The following is a 14,114-nucleotide window of genomic DNA, read 5'->3' as shown; positions in this document are numbered from 1 at the left end:
ATTACACTGTGGAGGGACGGGAGGGAGATGGTGTAGGCGGCACTGTATGGCCTGTGTCGTTTGCGTCCTCTGCTTTACTCTGGTCAGTGGGCGCAGCCCTCCTCCTCCAGGAGAGCCTGCTGGTATGGCTTGGTCCACGACTGAACCATGCTGACTGGTTTCAGGAGAAGAGCCCAGGTGAAGCAATAGACAAAGGTAAAAGCCCAACCCCCAGAGCCGTTTACAACTAGTCAGGACACACACACACACACACACACACACACACACACACACACACACACACACACACACGAGAGAGAGAGAGAGAGAGAGAGAGAGAGAGAGAGAGAGAGAGAGGGAGGGAGGGAGGGAGGGAGGGAGGGAGGGAGGGAGGGAGGGAGGGAGGGAGGGAGGGAGGGAGGGAAGGAAGGAAGGAAGGAAGGAAGGAAGGAAGGAAGGAAGGAAGGAAGGAAGGAAGGAAGGAAGGAAGACCCCCTACAGACTCAAGCATTTAGTTCCCGTTGGGTTATCTGGGGAAGCTTGGGAGGTGTGGCCTTGCTGGGGAAGTCTGTCACTGGGGTCCAACTTTGAGGTTTCTTTTCTTTTAATTATTTTATGTGTGGGTGTTTTGCCTGCATGTATGTCTATATACCATGTGCATGCAGTGCCTGCAGAGGCCAGGAAAGGGTGTTGGATCCCCCGGAACTGCAGCAGTTACAGATGGTTGTGAGCCACCATGTAGACACTGGAAACTGAACCGAGTCCTCTGGAAGAGCAGCCAGTGCTCTTAACTGCTGACCATCTCTCTAGCCACCCAAAACCCAGGCTTTGAAGTTTCGAAGCTATTCACCACCCCCAGTTCACTCTCTCTGCTTCAGGCTTGCCGTTTAAGATGGAGCCCTCAGCTTCCGCTCCCCCTGCCAGGCCTGACGTCTGCTGCCTCCACTCCATCATCAACCACTCTTTCCCCTCTAGAACTGTTGAACCCTTCCTCCTGAAATTTGCTTTGATCATGATGTTTTTGCAGAGTGATGGAAAAGTAACTAATACAGGATGTGAGTCCTTCCTCGCTCTATCCGCTCTCAAGATGTTGTCAGCCCTCTCTGCTGCGTGAAAGAAATGAGCTGGGTCAACATGACCATGTTTGCAGTTTCGAGGGCAAAAAAGCCATCTTCAAATACAGCTTGTTTTAAATCGAGGCACACACGAAGTACAGAAATCTTCAGTGCACAGCTTGATTTTTTTTTTTTTTACCTACATATAAATCTATCAGCTCCCGACAACTATCGCCACCTCTCACTGCTGATACTGTAGATTCCTTTTGCAGATTCAGATTCCTGAACTTGTAATAAAAAGAAAGCACCCAGTGCAGGCCTTGTGCCTACATTCTTTCATTGGCTTTGTTGAGACCGACCCACTATGTTGCACACAGCCATCTGCTCTGTTCCACCACTGTACAATACTCTATTATATTTACATAGCACGCACTAGTTCATTCTTTCTTCTGTTGGAGTGCACGGGCTGTTTCCAGTTTCTAGCAATTATGAATTCATCGCTTCAGTGGATATCTGTACTTTTATTTCTCTTGGGTAGAAACCAGGAGAAAAATGCTGGCAGGTATGTGGCCAGCCTTAGTAGAATTCGCCATATAGACTTCAGGTATGGCTGTGCCTATGTCCACTATCTACAGCAACGGCTTCAGATTATTTTGGTGTAACAGTCTCATGTTCATGTACAACATGAAAGATGGTGTAGGCAGACTTCACTGCCTACCTGAGAGACAAGCGCACTAACTAATGTTAAAGCTTCGCTTACCTGCAGAGATAAATCATCCTTTCCAACCAGGACTGGCATCCATTGTACCAAGAAACCGTGAGCGAGGCTGGAGAGATGGCTTAGAGATTAAAAGCACTACTGCTCTTCCAGAGGACTCAGGTTTGGTCCCCAGTACCCACATGGTAGCTCACAACCTTCTGTAACTCCAGTTGCGGAGATCTACATCCTCTTCTGGCCTGTGGGTCCCAGGTATGCACAAGGTGCACATACACACATATAGGAAGAATATCTACACACATAAAAGTTTAAAAAACAAGCCCAGCGGTGGTGGCACACACCTGTAATCCCAGCACTCAGGAGGCAGAGGCAGGTGGATCTCTGTGAGTTCGAGGCCAGTCTAGTCTACAGAGTGAGTTCCAGGATAGCCAGAACTTTTACATAGAGAAACCCTGTCTCAAAAAATAAAATAAAGGGAGGGAAGGAAGGAAGGAAGGAAGGAAGGAAGGAAGGAAGGAAGGAAGGAAGGAAGGAAGAAAAGAAAAAGGTTTAAAAAACAAAAATGGTGGTTGTGCCTTGATACCCTGCCAGCATGTGATTGGTGCTGGTGCTGAATGTTCTCTCTCTGTCTCTGTCTCTGTCCATCTCTCTGTCCATCTCTCTGTCTCTCTCAGTCTCTCTCTCTCTCTCTCTCTCTCTCTCTCACACACACACACACACACACACACACACACACACACACACACACACACACACACACACCTCTAAAGGTCCCCAAATAAACGTTTTGAGCCTCCTTCCCCCCATGGAGTTCTTTACAGCTCTGACACCTGGTAATTAATTACTTCCCTCCTACTTTATGTCTTGTGGCTGCTTTGTCTAACCTGCTGCAGCTGGTGAAGAAATCCAGGGACCATGGAAGCTAGCCAGCCTCTCTCAACCCAAGTTCATAGTGAGTAAAGGTGGCTTCTGACAAAGGAACCTGGGCCACAGAGAAGGCAGCCAGCAGTGACCAAAGGAGGGCCCACGTGACATTGTTTAAGTTCTGTTGTGTAAGACATCCAACACATATTGCTAGTTTAACTCAGACTCATTGCCCTGTGGCCAGCAGTGAACTCATCAGACTCCGGCAGGGAGCCAAAATTGGGGTATCCGGCCATAGAATTTACCTTCACTCAACACAACCTGTCATCTAACCAAGCTTCAAGAAGGGCAAGTGGTCAGAACCAGGTCCATCCTCAGGGAGTGGGCCCTGGGCAGAGAGAAGTACATATTCCAGGGGGAACTCACTGAGCAGCACAAACAGAAGGGTTTGTAAAGGGATGGCTCGGTAAACTTAAGCACACTCCCTTTGAGGAGTACAGTCACAATTCTTACACCAACCCCTAGTCAGAGATGTGATTAAACAAATGCACACACAGAGGCTATGAACGGAGAAGGGAAGCCAGGAGCATGGGAAGGGTCACTTCTTTTATTATCCCAAAATGCAAAGTATTGAAGGCACTTGCAATAACATGGAGGGAGCGGGGGAAGCAGGAAGCCAAATCCCACCTGGTCATAACCCAGCCTGGAGAAAAAGAAAAGCTATAGGGCCAGGTCTGAAGCCAGCCCAGTGTCCACTACAAAAGATAAAATTCCATTCTACAGACAATTAGGGAATTACGAGTACATGGGCAAGGGGACGGACCAGCAGTCACGAGTTAGTGGTTCTTTAAGGAACACATTTGGCAAGTGAGGACACCCTCAGGGCCCCTGCTGGAAGAGGTCTCGGTACATCTCGAGGAGACGAGCGGCCTCGCGCTGGCCAGAAAGCAGAGCACCATGGGTGGTGGAGTAGTACTTGCGGTGCGTGGCCTCCCCGGAGAACAGCACCTGCATGGGCTAAGTGGGAGAAGCGGAAGTGAGGGTGGAGAAGTCGCAGAGGCAGTGGGCTCCCTGTCTGCCCTGGAACCCGATCCCTAAAGGCAGACGCCAGGGAGCGGGACGCAGGTACTGTTCCACCCACCGACCTGGCCATCCCTTCCCTGTACACCACGCCTCAGTTCCTTCTGTCCCAAGGTTGTTAGAAGTCCTGGCTTTACGGTCCCAAAGGCTCCATTCACCTCTTAATAATAGTCTAGCCCTCCTTAGCCTTTATTTTCTTATCAGCTGAACAGATTTATACCACCTACTCCTGGGGCTGGCTGTAAAGATTAAGTGAGACTATGCGTGTGAGCACTGAGAATCTGGAAGAGTGTAAACAACAGTTAGGTGGTAACTTAACAAACCTTTATGGAGCCCCAACTGGGGTCCAGGGACTGTTCTGGGCACTTGGATGGTAAAAGGTGACCTGGCTGCTGCTTTGTGGAGCTTCCATGCTGGTGGGGAAGCCAGACACGAAACCCAGTTACTAAACAGTGTCCTATGTGATGATGGGTGTTTGGCTGAGGTGCTGAAAGCCCAGAAAAGAGGGTCACGTCTGGGAAATCCCACAGAGCTTCCTGGAGGACAGGACCTCGGCACTGCGTCTCAAAGGATGCCGGGGTGAATAAACAGGCAAAGGAATTCAGCCAGAGGGAAAGTCACCACACTGAAGACAGCGAGATCTCTGACTTAGGCGAGGCTCAACCTTAAGAACACAGGTGTCTCGGTGAGTCCAAGGACGGTTCAGCTTCCTGCACAGCAAACTCAAGCGAGCGCTTTCTCTAAGAATGCAATGTTGACTCCGAGTCTAGACTAAGAGCATGCGTCCCTAACAAGCTCCCAGGTGAGCTGCACCCACCAAGAAGGAGCTCGGGGAGGTCGTTAATCAGAAAGAGGGATGGGGCTGTGGCCAGGCACAAACTGCCCGCTCCCACGCTCACCCACTGTTCCCTTCCCTCCTTAGACAAGCCCTGGCTCTTTTTGGAACCGTTTGTTTTGAGACAGGGTCTCAAAATACGTAGCCTGTCTGGCCTGGAACTCGCAGAGATCCTCCTGCCTCGACCTCCTGAGTGCTGGGATTAAAGGTGTGCGCCACCACTCCCAGCTCAAGTCCTTTCAAAGTCATTCAAAACATAAATGACACGGCTCGGCCTCTCTGTCGGCAATGTGTAATCATGTGACTAAGTTCTAGATAATAGGCTTCAGGTGTACTGCTGTCTCAGCTCCAAGGAATCCCTTTCTGGTCCGTGTGCTTTTCTTCCTGCTATCAGTACAGAAGAGCCATTGTTCTTACAGCCCTCTTGGACCACACGGTGACTGAGCATGGAAGGCAGGTGTTAACAGTGTTTGGTCCGCCCGCCATCCTGCAGATCGCTGTTGATTATTTCTGCTTTGATTTGCTTTGCTTCTGTCACAACCAGGGGTCTCCTTTGTAGGAAGACACCCTCTCTGAGTAAAGCTAGACAGACATACCTTAGTTGACAGAAATCTCCTTCATCAGTGACTCCAAAGAATTCCTTTAAATATAATTGTTGCATTTTAACATTTAATGTATGTTCACACTTAGTGGACCAAATTTACTGTTGGGAGCATATTTCTATCAGTTTTTAACATTGTGTGTGTGTGTGTGTGTGTGTGTGTGTGTGTGTGTGTGTGTGTGCGCGCGCGCGCGCGCGCGCGCGCGCGCATCACGTTAGAATGGAAATCAGCACAACGTGCAGGAATCAATTCTCTCCTTATCTTTTACATGAGCTCTAGGGATTGAATTGAAGTCAGCCATCAGGCTTGGCAGTGAGCTAGCTCCCTTACCCAATTTTTACTTTGCTTTAAGACAGGGTCTAGGTATCTCAGGCTCACCTTGAACTATGTAGCCAAGGATAACTTCAAGCTTCTGAGCTTCCCCACTCTGCCTCTGCAGTGCTACAGAATTGGAGGGATGCACCACTACACAGGGTTTCTGAGGTGCTGAGGATTGTACCCAGGGCTTCAGGCATGATAGGCAAGTACTCTACCAGCTGAGCTACACCCCCAATTTTGTTCTCTAAACATACTGAGGAAATAATTGTATTGCTGTCCAATAGACCATTTGTACTGCATAACCCAATGTGGGAACAATTATGCACATGAGGCTGTTGAACTTGAAATGTAAGTAGTACAACCAAGGAACTAAAACTTTAATTCATTAATTTAAACTCTATTTAATTGATCCAATCTAACTGTGGCTGAAGGCTTATTGTCCAGCATAGCAGGCAATGATTCATGATGCTTCAGAAGCTCAAGAAAATGTTAAATTTCTATGTGATTCTAATTTCTTCTTCCAGATGTTAAGCGTTGTCTTGTTTTCTCTTTCACGATGGGATTCACCCCCATCGCTCTTCACCCTTAGTGAACACTACCCCAAGATTCTCCCCTGGCCCAGACACACACAAAATACCCCCTCCAAGGCCTGTCCTCCCCACTCACAGCCCACTCACCGCTGTCTTGGAGCTCTCTGTGTAGGGTAGGGGCTTGGCCAGCTTCTCCACATCTGCCCCACTGGAGCCCACCTGGGTGTACGAATAGGAACCTCGGAAGTACGGGTTGCTGCCCCAGGCTGAGCGCAGGATTCGCCGAGGTTTTGGTATATTGGGGTTCCCTGTTGGGAAGTCAGAAGAACCAGGACGAGAGAGCATTAGAAATGGGTACATATGGAAGGCACCCCAAGACAATCTACCTACCTCCTGGGCTCCAGGACGTTCAGGAAGCCAGGAGGTAGGCATAAAAGATTGAAATGAGGGGGGCTGGGCTCAAGCTGTATTCCCACTCATCACTCCCTGGTGAACCCCAGAAAACAAACGTTGCTTATCTCAAGGCCTTGATTTTCCTACTTTAAAGTATTATTGGAGGTGGGGAGGTGCTTCAGGGGTAGATATCATGGTTAGCACTCATGAGGCCCTAAGATTGATTCCCAACAGCATTTAAAACAATTTCAGATAATCATGTTTTCCTTTCTAATATCATGGGCTCCTGGGAAGTTCTCCTGCAATAGTGGGCAGAAAATAGCCAACTAAAAAATCAAAGATGCTGGGTGTGATAGCCTATGCCTGTAGTCCTAACACTGGGAAGCCGAGACAAGAGGCTCTTGAGTTCAAAGTCCAATTAGCTGCAGTCCAGTGAGTTCCAGGCCAGCCTGGGCTATACAATGAAACCCTGTCTCAAAAAAAAAAAAAAAATCACTCTATCAGAGTAAAACAAATCTACCTCTGAACAAGATGCCATGCAACGGGAAATGGCCAGCTCATGGTGATGGTGACATTGGAGTCCTTTTCACCATGAAGTCCTTAGTGCTAAGAGCCATCATTTTGAGTCATTCAGACTCCAAAATGTCAGCAACTGAGGTGACAGAGGCTAAACACGGCTCCCTGCAGGGGCCCTCCCGGAAGGACAGCCACCCCTGTGCCACAGTCTAGAAAGGGGAGGACTGTCACAGACCTAGGGGTGAAGAAAGCAGCCAGGCCCCAGGGAGCAGCATGGCCCCAGGGAGCAGCATGGCCCCAGGCAGCAGCATGGACCCAGGGAACAGCATGGCCCCAGGGAGCAGCCAGGCCCCAAGGAGCAGCCAGGTCCCAGGGAGCAGCATGGCCCCAGGCAGCAGCATGGACCCAGGGAACAGCATGGTCCCAGGGAGCAGCCAGGCCCCAAGGAGCAGCCAGGCCCCAGGGAGCAGCAAGGACCCAGGGAGCAGCCTGGCCCCAGGCAGCAGCATGGACCCAGGGCCCACCTGTGAACTGCCGCAGCATCTCAGTGCAGATCTCAGCCACGGCTTCATCATCGCACCTCTCCATGACGAGAGCCTCCTCCCCACAGATCCAGCCACTCAGCACGTGGCCATAGCGCTCTGGTGGGTACAGGACATCGAAGCCACAGATCTTGCGGTACCAGAGCTCAGGTGGGTAGGTGAGGGTACAGCTCTCCGCCTCGTCTTCCCACACAAACTGCAGGCTGTTGCACTCAGGGCCCCAAAAGGGCTCCTCGAATTCAAGGAAGATCTTGTCGGTGGTACCAATGCCCAGGCGGTGGATGGCAGCCACCTTCTCCGTGGGCAGGCATGGCCTAAAGAAACTGGTGTACTGCCTCTTAAGCACTCCCAGCGAAACGGTCACGATCACGTGGTCCGCTGGGATCACCTCACAATCCTCGCACTCCACGACTACCGGCCACTGCTCATCCTCGTCCCACCTCCCCTGCTGGGGACTCTCTCGACTCTGGCCACCCTCCCCAGTGTCGTGATTGTGGTCACCCTCACCACAGGGCTCAATCTCAGGACCCCGGGGGCGGGCTGAGGCCTGGTCCCAGTGGATGCAACGGACGGGTTTCCCCAGCTGGATGACATGTGGGGGAATGCCCTCGGCCAGCAGCTCCACAACTCGCATGAAGCCCGAGGGGATGATGTGGTGGGCGCCAGGGATCTCCGTCCATTCTCCGAAGGCGCTCAGGGACACCTCGTCTATGCTGTGAGAACTGCTCTCACAGCTCTCCACCTGTGGGAAGACCCAGAGAGAAGGCAGGTGACGGCAGGGCTGGGCCAGAGAAGGAACAAGAGCTCGGAGCAGCACGGCCCTTTGGACCCAGACTCCCCCAGAACTGGTCTTTATTACTCTGGCATCTACACTCCACAGCAAAGATACCTTCAGGTACTGCTGGATCATGGCGAGCTTCAGGCGCTTGGTGGCCTCTGTGTCGTCAGGGTCATCCCTGATGCGATTGCGCACCTTCTCCCGGGTGAACACCCCGACGCTGTTCTGACTCTCAGCATTGACTGGTTTACCATGCCGGAAGAACTCCTGGGTCAAGTTATAGACCTGCCAGAGAGACCCCTGGAGACTGAGCACTCGTATCACCCTCCACAGCAAACAGAGGGCCCAGCTAGAAAGCCACCTGCTCCCAGGTGTCCCTGGTGCAACTGTGACTTCTGCATGAAATTGAGCAGGGCACCTGCCCTGGTCAGCCAGCTCCTCACCTCCGAGGCTGTAAGAGAGGTAGGTGCAATGGACCTAAAGCCCTCTTGGGGACAACTTCCTACAGCAAACCACGAACATCTCCAACCTGTAGAGCCTGGGGGGAGGAGCTGCCTCTTTGTGGGCTCTGCACCTGTCTACAAGGGCCCCACATTTCCCTGGAGAATTTGGTCTGCACACATTCACCTTTCCTAAGACCCAACTGTAGGAAGCTCACCCCCGTAGCCATTCTCCTTGCAGTACTCAGATCCCTAAGAGCCCTGTCAGTTGGTCTGAAGTTCACGGAAGGAAGAGGGAAGAGCACACAGAAGGGAGCATCTCTGGGAGGCCCCAGCAGGCCGAGAAACGGAGACCACTTAGCAGACATCTTCAGCAATCACACCCACCCACTCCTTATCCACAGTGGCCATCAGTCCCTTGAACAAGGTCCTTCGGCCTTCCTTCCCTGACAGCCTGTCCCATAATTCCCCCACTCCCACCCCCCTCAAACACTGAGCATGGCGAGCCCTAGACAGGCCCCAGCATTCACTCAGCACGCATTTGTGGGCTCCACACCCAAGATGTAATGACACTGTGATAGCAAAGAACCCAGGGGTGGTGAGGTTAACCCGGGGAGGCCGGACTCACTAGGAGACAGACCACTGGCCACGAGAGGAGATGGCTACCGAGGAACTGCACAAAGATGGAGGGTGAGGCCGTCAAGAAACCTGCACTGGGTTAGTTTGGTGAAGAGGCAACAAGGAGAACATTGTAAGAAATAAATGGCCTTGGAAAGGGAGGTAGATGCCAAGGCAGAAAAGCAGACACCATGCCAAGGCCCTGGATCCCTGAAGCGCTGTGAGAAAGAGAGCAGCATGATTCCCACCCACCGCTGGCATTTCTGGGCTATAGCAAATGCAGCCTTCTCGGCTGTGACTCCTGTGGCCAGGCTGATTAGTGGTTATCTTCCTCCTTGAAGAGCGTCTGGATTTGGCCAGAATGCACTCATGGGAAAGACATCTGCTCTATACACTGCTGCCCCCGCATAAGCTGTGGGGCCAGAGTGGAGGGGGGCGGCAGCGTACCCTCCAATAACTACCGTTCCATGGGAGAAAGCCTCCACATGAGACAGGCGCATAAGGATGCCTCTGCAGCATACATTACAGAGAAGAGTACGAGTGAGTGTTCACTTGTCCTGCCTACAATCACACGACACCGGGTGGCCAGCAGAAGCTGGAGCCTCAGCAAATTCCTTCTGCAGGATCACTGCCAAGAACTCAAGCTGGGGACTCTCCTTCTCCTCCCTCAGTTTTCCCCTAAAAGATAAGCAACATGGTAACTACTATTCAGCTCACGGTCACTGGAGACCATCAAGTCCAGCTGAGGACTAACAAATGTAGCCATCACCAACTAGGCCATAGGTCTATTATGTGGGTACACTATCCTCCCACACATGAAAGGAGGGTATGGACAACAGCCCTGTGACCACTACACCAATTCTTCTGAAATCCTCTTCATTGGGATTACAGTCCCTGTAATGTTGGGAAGGAGGAACAACCGTGTACACTTTACAGATGAGAAAGTTGGGGGTCTGAGAGGTCCACAGTCTACATCTAAGGCTGGGGATAGAGCTCAGTGGGACAGGACTTGCCTATCACAGACAAGACCCTCAATCCCAGCCCTGAGGGAGGAAAACAAAAACAAACCAGGGCTGGGGAGACGGCTCCGTGAGTAAAGTGCTTACTGCTTAAGCATGAGGAACCGAGTTCAAATCCCCAGCATGCATCTGCAAACCTAGCCCTGACAGGTTAGGGTCGGGCAGATCCCGGAGCTTCACCCGCCAGCTGTTCCAGCTGTTCCAGGGAGCTTCAAGTTCACGGAGAGACTGTCTCAGAATGTAAGGTGGAGAGCAGTAGAGGAAGACACCCAACAACGTTGACCTCTGACCTACACACACACACACACACACACACACACACACACACACACACACACTCACACACACTCACACACATATACACACACACATACACACACAACACACACACTCACAACACACATACACAACACACACACACACACACACACACATACACACACACAACACATACACACGATTTAAATGTACCCACAAGAATGGCCCTTCAGAGTCATCATTGTTGGAAACACTGACTATAAAGCTGCCCTCAGGCACAGCGTCACATGCTTTGTTCAGAAAGGTCGCCAGCATTGACTAAAAGTCACACAAGGAAATCCTGACCTATACCTCTTCCTTCAGACCTAAGCAGCACTGCAGTTTGATAACCACCGTATCCATTTTATCTTCCACAGCCCCCATTCTTGGCTTTCAAAAGTGACCAACAGGAAGGAGAACAAGTCATGACCCTGAGGGTCATTCTCAGGAGGAATCGCATAGCCAGGCGTGGTGGCACACATCTGTAACCCCAGTACTTGGAAGGTGGGAGAAAAAGAATCAGGACTCCAAGGTCAGCCTTAGCTGCATAGCAAGTTTAAGGCCAGGCTAAGCTGTATGGGATCTATCTAAGAAAATATAAAAACGTAAGTATTCATGCTTAAAGCACTTACAATGGCCAAGAATCAGTGTGTGGGCCAGCAAAGGCTACTTTGAAGAACAGCGGTTACTATCTCATCATTAGTAAGACTACACTTTGTATGTGAGTGAAAATAAACTAGGGGGCTGCACTCACACACACACACACACACACAAAACAGAGAGTGCACATCCTCCACAGACCAGGGCCTCCACAGAGAAGAGCCTGGCAAGTGTACACTAAGTGCTTAGTGGTCCATGTGCCGACCTGGAGTGCGCTCGTGACATTACAATAAGAAAATCATCATGTATTTACCTCATTTGTTCAGTGCAGTTTATAGCATTGCTGAGAGATGCCAAGAACAATGATGGTGTTTTAAAGCTTGGGTGCTTCAATAATAATGCACAGGATTGCTACTTCTAATACGGGATTGCGATACTAACCACTGTCGTAAGAATAGGAAATACTCTGAGGCTGGACTCTTGATATAGTAACCACTAGATACCTGTAGCAATTTGGAATTTAATATTTTAGTTCCTGCATGGTTTCATTCAGCGACATTTCAACTACTTAAAAGCCACAAGTAGCTAGAAACTACCGCACTGGATAGTGCAGGTCTAAAACATTTTCATTAGTGCAAAAAGTTCTCCTGAATAATGCTGGTTACATGTATTCCAAAAATATTATTAGAATACTAATGACTATACTAATAGATATGTTATTTGAATTAAAATAGTAACCATCAGGGAATTGAGATCAAGGCACAAAATCAGTTCTACTGCTATACATCAGGAACAACTAACTAGAAAATACTTTAAAAAAAAATGCTGAGATTCATAAAAAACCACAGTGACAATTGCCACCACCCAAACACCTAGTAAAGTTAAACAAATGACATTCAAGGGCTTTTTGAGAAAAATCTAGCAGTATCTTGCCTAGCTCAGCACTTCTGCTGTATCCCCAAACATCCCGATGTTCCTCTTACTTCGTTGTATAAATCGCTGAATTCCTCAACCACGTCCTTCGGGATCCGGCGGCCACGGTTGGTAAGGTAGCAGGCCACGCCATTCTTGGAGTAGTGGCTGATGCGGCCCACACTGCGCTCCCCGTCTGTTGTCTCTTCCAAAAGGCCATTAGCTTCTGCTAGATGGTAGACAGGATTCCCATGGGACCCATGGATCCAGGTGGCTCCCAGCTCAAACGTGGCGTGTCCTGGCGGGGACAACAGACCCTTAGAGTGGAGGTTTCTCAAAAGAGGTACAGGACTGCTTCCCTTCCTTCCCCTAAGAGGACCCCCACCCACAAACACTCAACAGGGCAGGAAGGGATTTGGGAGCTCGCTCTGAGAAACAGCTAAAGCCAAGAGGAGCATGACCTGACAGCAGATAAAGGGATCAGCGGGGAGAAGCACTGCCCAGGGTGACTCTTGGGTGTGCCCCAATGTTAGTTACCTCATGCCATCCGTTAGAAGCTTCTCCTAATCTCACCTTCTCAATACTACATGCCAGACCCCTGGACCCCGCCCACTCAAGAGGAATACTGTGGGTAGCGCCCAACATTATTCTAGCCCCTTACTACCCCATGGCTCTGGAGTCTAAGCCCTTCTCTCAGATGGAAGACGCCCCCCTTCCAAAACTTTCAGGACAGCAAAGGGGGGACAACTCCAATTGAGAACAATTTCCCCAGGGTTGAGGAATACGAACCAGAGTTCCAGAGAACGTTAAGCCCTGAAATCCTCTCACACAGGGGGGCAGACCCTGAGAGTCTGTCGAGGAGGGTTGAGGAGCACTCCTGGATCCAAGATGTAAGAGGCCTAGGAACCCATCCTACCTCCTCCTCCCCAGCCAAAACAGCAGATCTGAGGTGAGCTGCCTGTCCTGAGCCTCAGACGTCTCAAAGCCGTGAGGCAGCTTTCCCTGCCTAGCTTCCAGAGAGGTTAAAATGGAGCAGAGGGCACAGAGAAACAACTTGTGGTGCTTGTTCCTACAGGCCAGGCTCGAGATCTGTGTGGTCAACTTCCTGTCAAGATAACAGTAATTTCTCCCACCCTTGTGTGTGCCCCCCCCCCCCTTAACAAAATGACTGTGCATGCCTCTCCATCCCACTCCCTAGAGGCAGGCTGGGTCTACCTCTTGAATTTGGGTTAGACTTGTGACATGCTCTGATTAGCAGAATGTGGTTTAAAAAAAAAAAAATTGCAGCTTCAGGGCCAAGGCCTCAAGGGGCCTGTCTTAGTTAGCCTTTCTATTGCTGTCATACAACACCATTACCAAACGCAACCCAGGGAGCGAAGGGTTGTTTCAGCCTACACTTCCACCTCACAGTCCATCACTGAAGGAAGTCAGGGCAGGAACTCAAACTGGCCGGGAACTTGGAGGCAGGAGCTGATGCAGAGGCCGTGGAGGGTGCTGTGTACTGGCTTTACTCCTCATGCTTGCTCAGCCTGCTCTCTATGGAACCCAGGACCACCTGCTTAGGCTGGCATCATCTACAGGGAACTGGGCCCTTCCACATCCACCATCAATCAAGAAGACACATCACAGGCCAATTTGGTGGGGTGGGGGAAGTTTCAAAATTGAGGTTCCCTCTTCCAAAATGACTCCAGCTTGTGTCAAATTGACATAAAACTAGGCAGCAAAGGCTTCTACCCTCAACCTCTGAAAGTGACAACTATGGGAAAAAGCACAGGCTCACCTTGCTAGGAACATAAGCCCAGACCAAAGCCTACAACCGCCTACCAGACAAGAGTGTGAGGCCATCTTAGAGATCCTAACCAACTGACTGTGGACATGCAGGAATCAAGGCAAAGCCAGAAAAAGACCCACCTGCCTGAGTCCTGCCCACACTTCCAACCCACAGATTGTGAGTAAATAAAAAGGCGTGTTAAGCTGTTTCATCTGAGGTCGCTTGTTCTGGTACAGTCTAAAGATGG

General features: G+C 50.5%; 2 protein-coding genes across 4 annotated transcripts in view; one reads left to right on the top strand and one right to left on the bottom strand.

Moving 5' to 3' along the window:
- Adra1d (adrenoceptor alpha 1D) overlaps window positions 1–14,114 on the top strand; it is a 60,294-nt gene that overhangs the window by 40,333 nt on the left and 5,847 nt on the right. The window lies entirely within an intron of this gene.
- Window positions 3,203–14,114, bottom strand: part of Smox (spermine oxidase) — a 34,505-nt gene continuing 23,593 nt past the window's right edge. Inside the window, exons 3-8 of one of the 3 annotated variants that reach the window (XM_052722438.1) lie at window positions 12,168–12,394; window positions 8,322–8,495; window positions 7,415–8,174; window positions 6,129–6,289; window positions 4,020–4,109; window positions 3,203–3,633 (exon numbers count right to left, since the gene is read on the bottom strand). In XM_052722438.1, the coding sequence (XP_052578398.1) occupies window positions 3,496–3,633; window positions 4,020–4,109; window positions 6,129–6,289; window positions 7,415–8,174; window positions 8,322–8,495; window positions 12,168–12,394 (1,550 nt within the window). In that variant the 3' untranslated portion in view covers window positions 3,203–3,495. The remainder of the gene's footprint in view (window positions 3,634–4,019; window positions 4,110–6,128; window positions 6,290–7,414; window positions 8,175–8,321; window positions 8,496–12,167; window positions 12,395–14,114) is intronic. The other 2 variants (XM_052722436.1, XM_052722437.1) reach the window with 2 other exon arrangements.

This window comes from Peromyscus californicus, unplaced genomic scaffold (assembly GCF_007827085.1).
Source record: "Peromyscus californicus insignis strain IS unplaced genomic scaffold, ASM782708v3 Scaffold_7__1_contigs__length_154581171, whole genome shotgun sequence".
Taxonomy (NCBI): Eukaryota; Metazoa; Chordata; class Mammalia; order Rodentia; family Cricetidae; genus Peromyscus; species Peromyscus californicus.
This window is presented reverse-complemented; position numbering and strand designations above follow the sequence as displayed.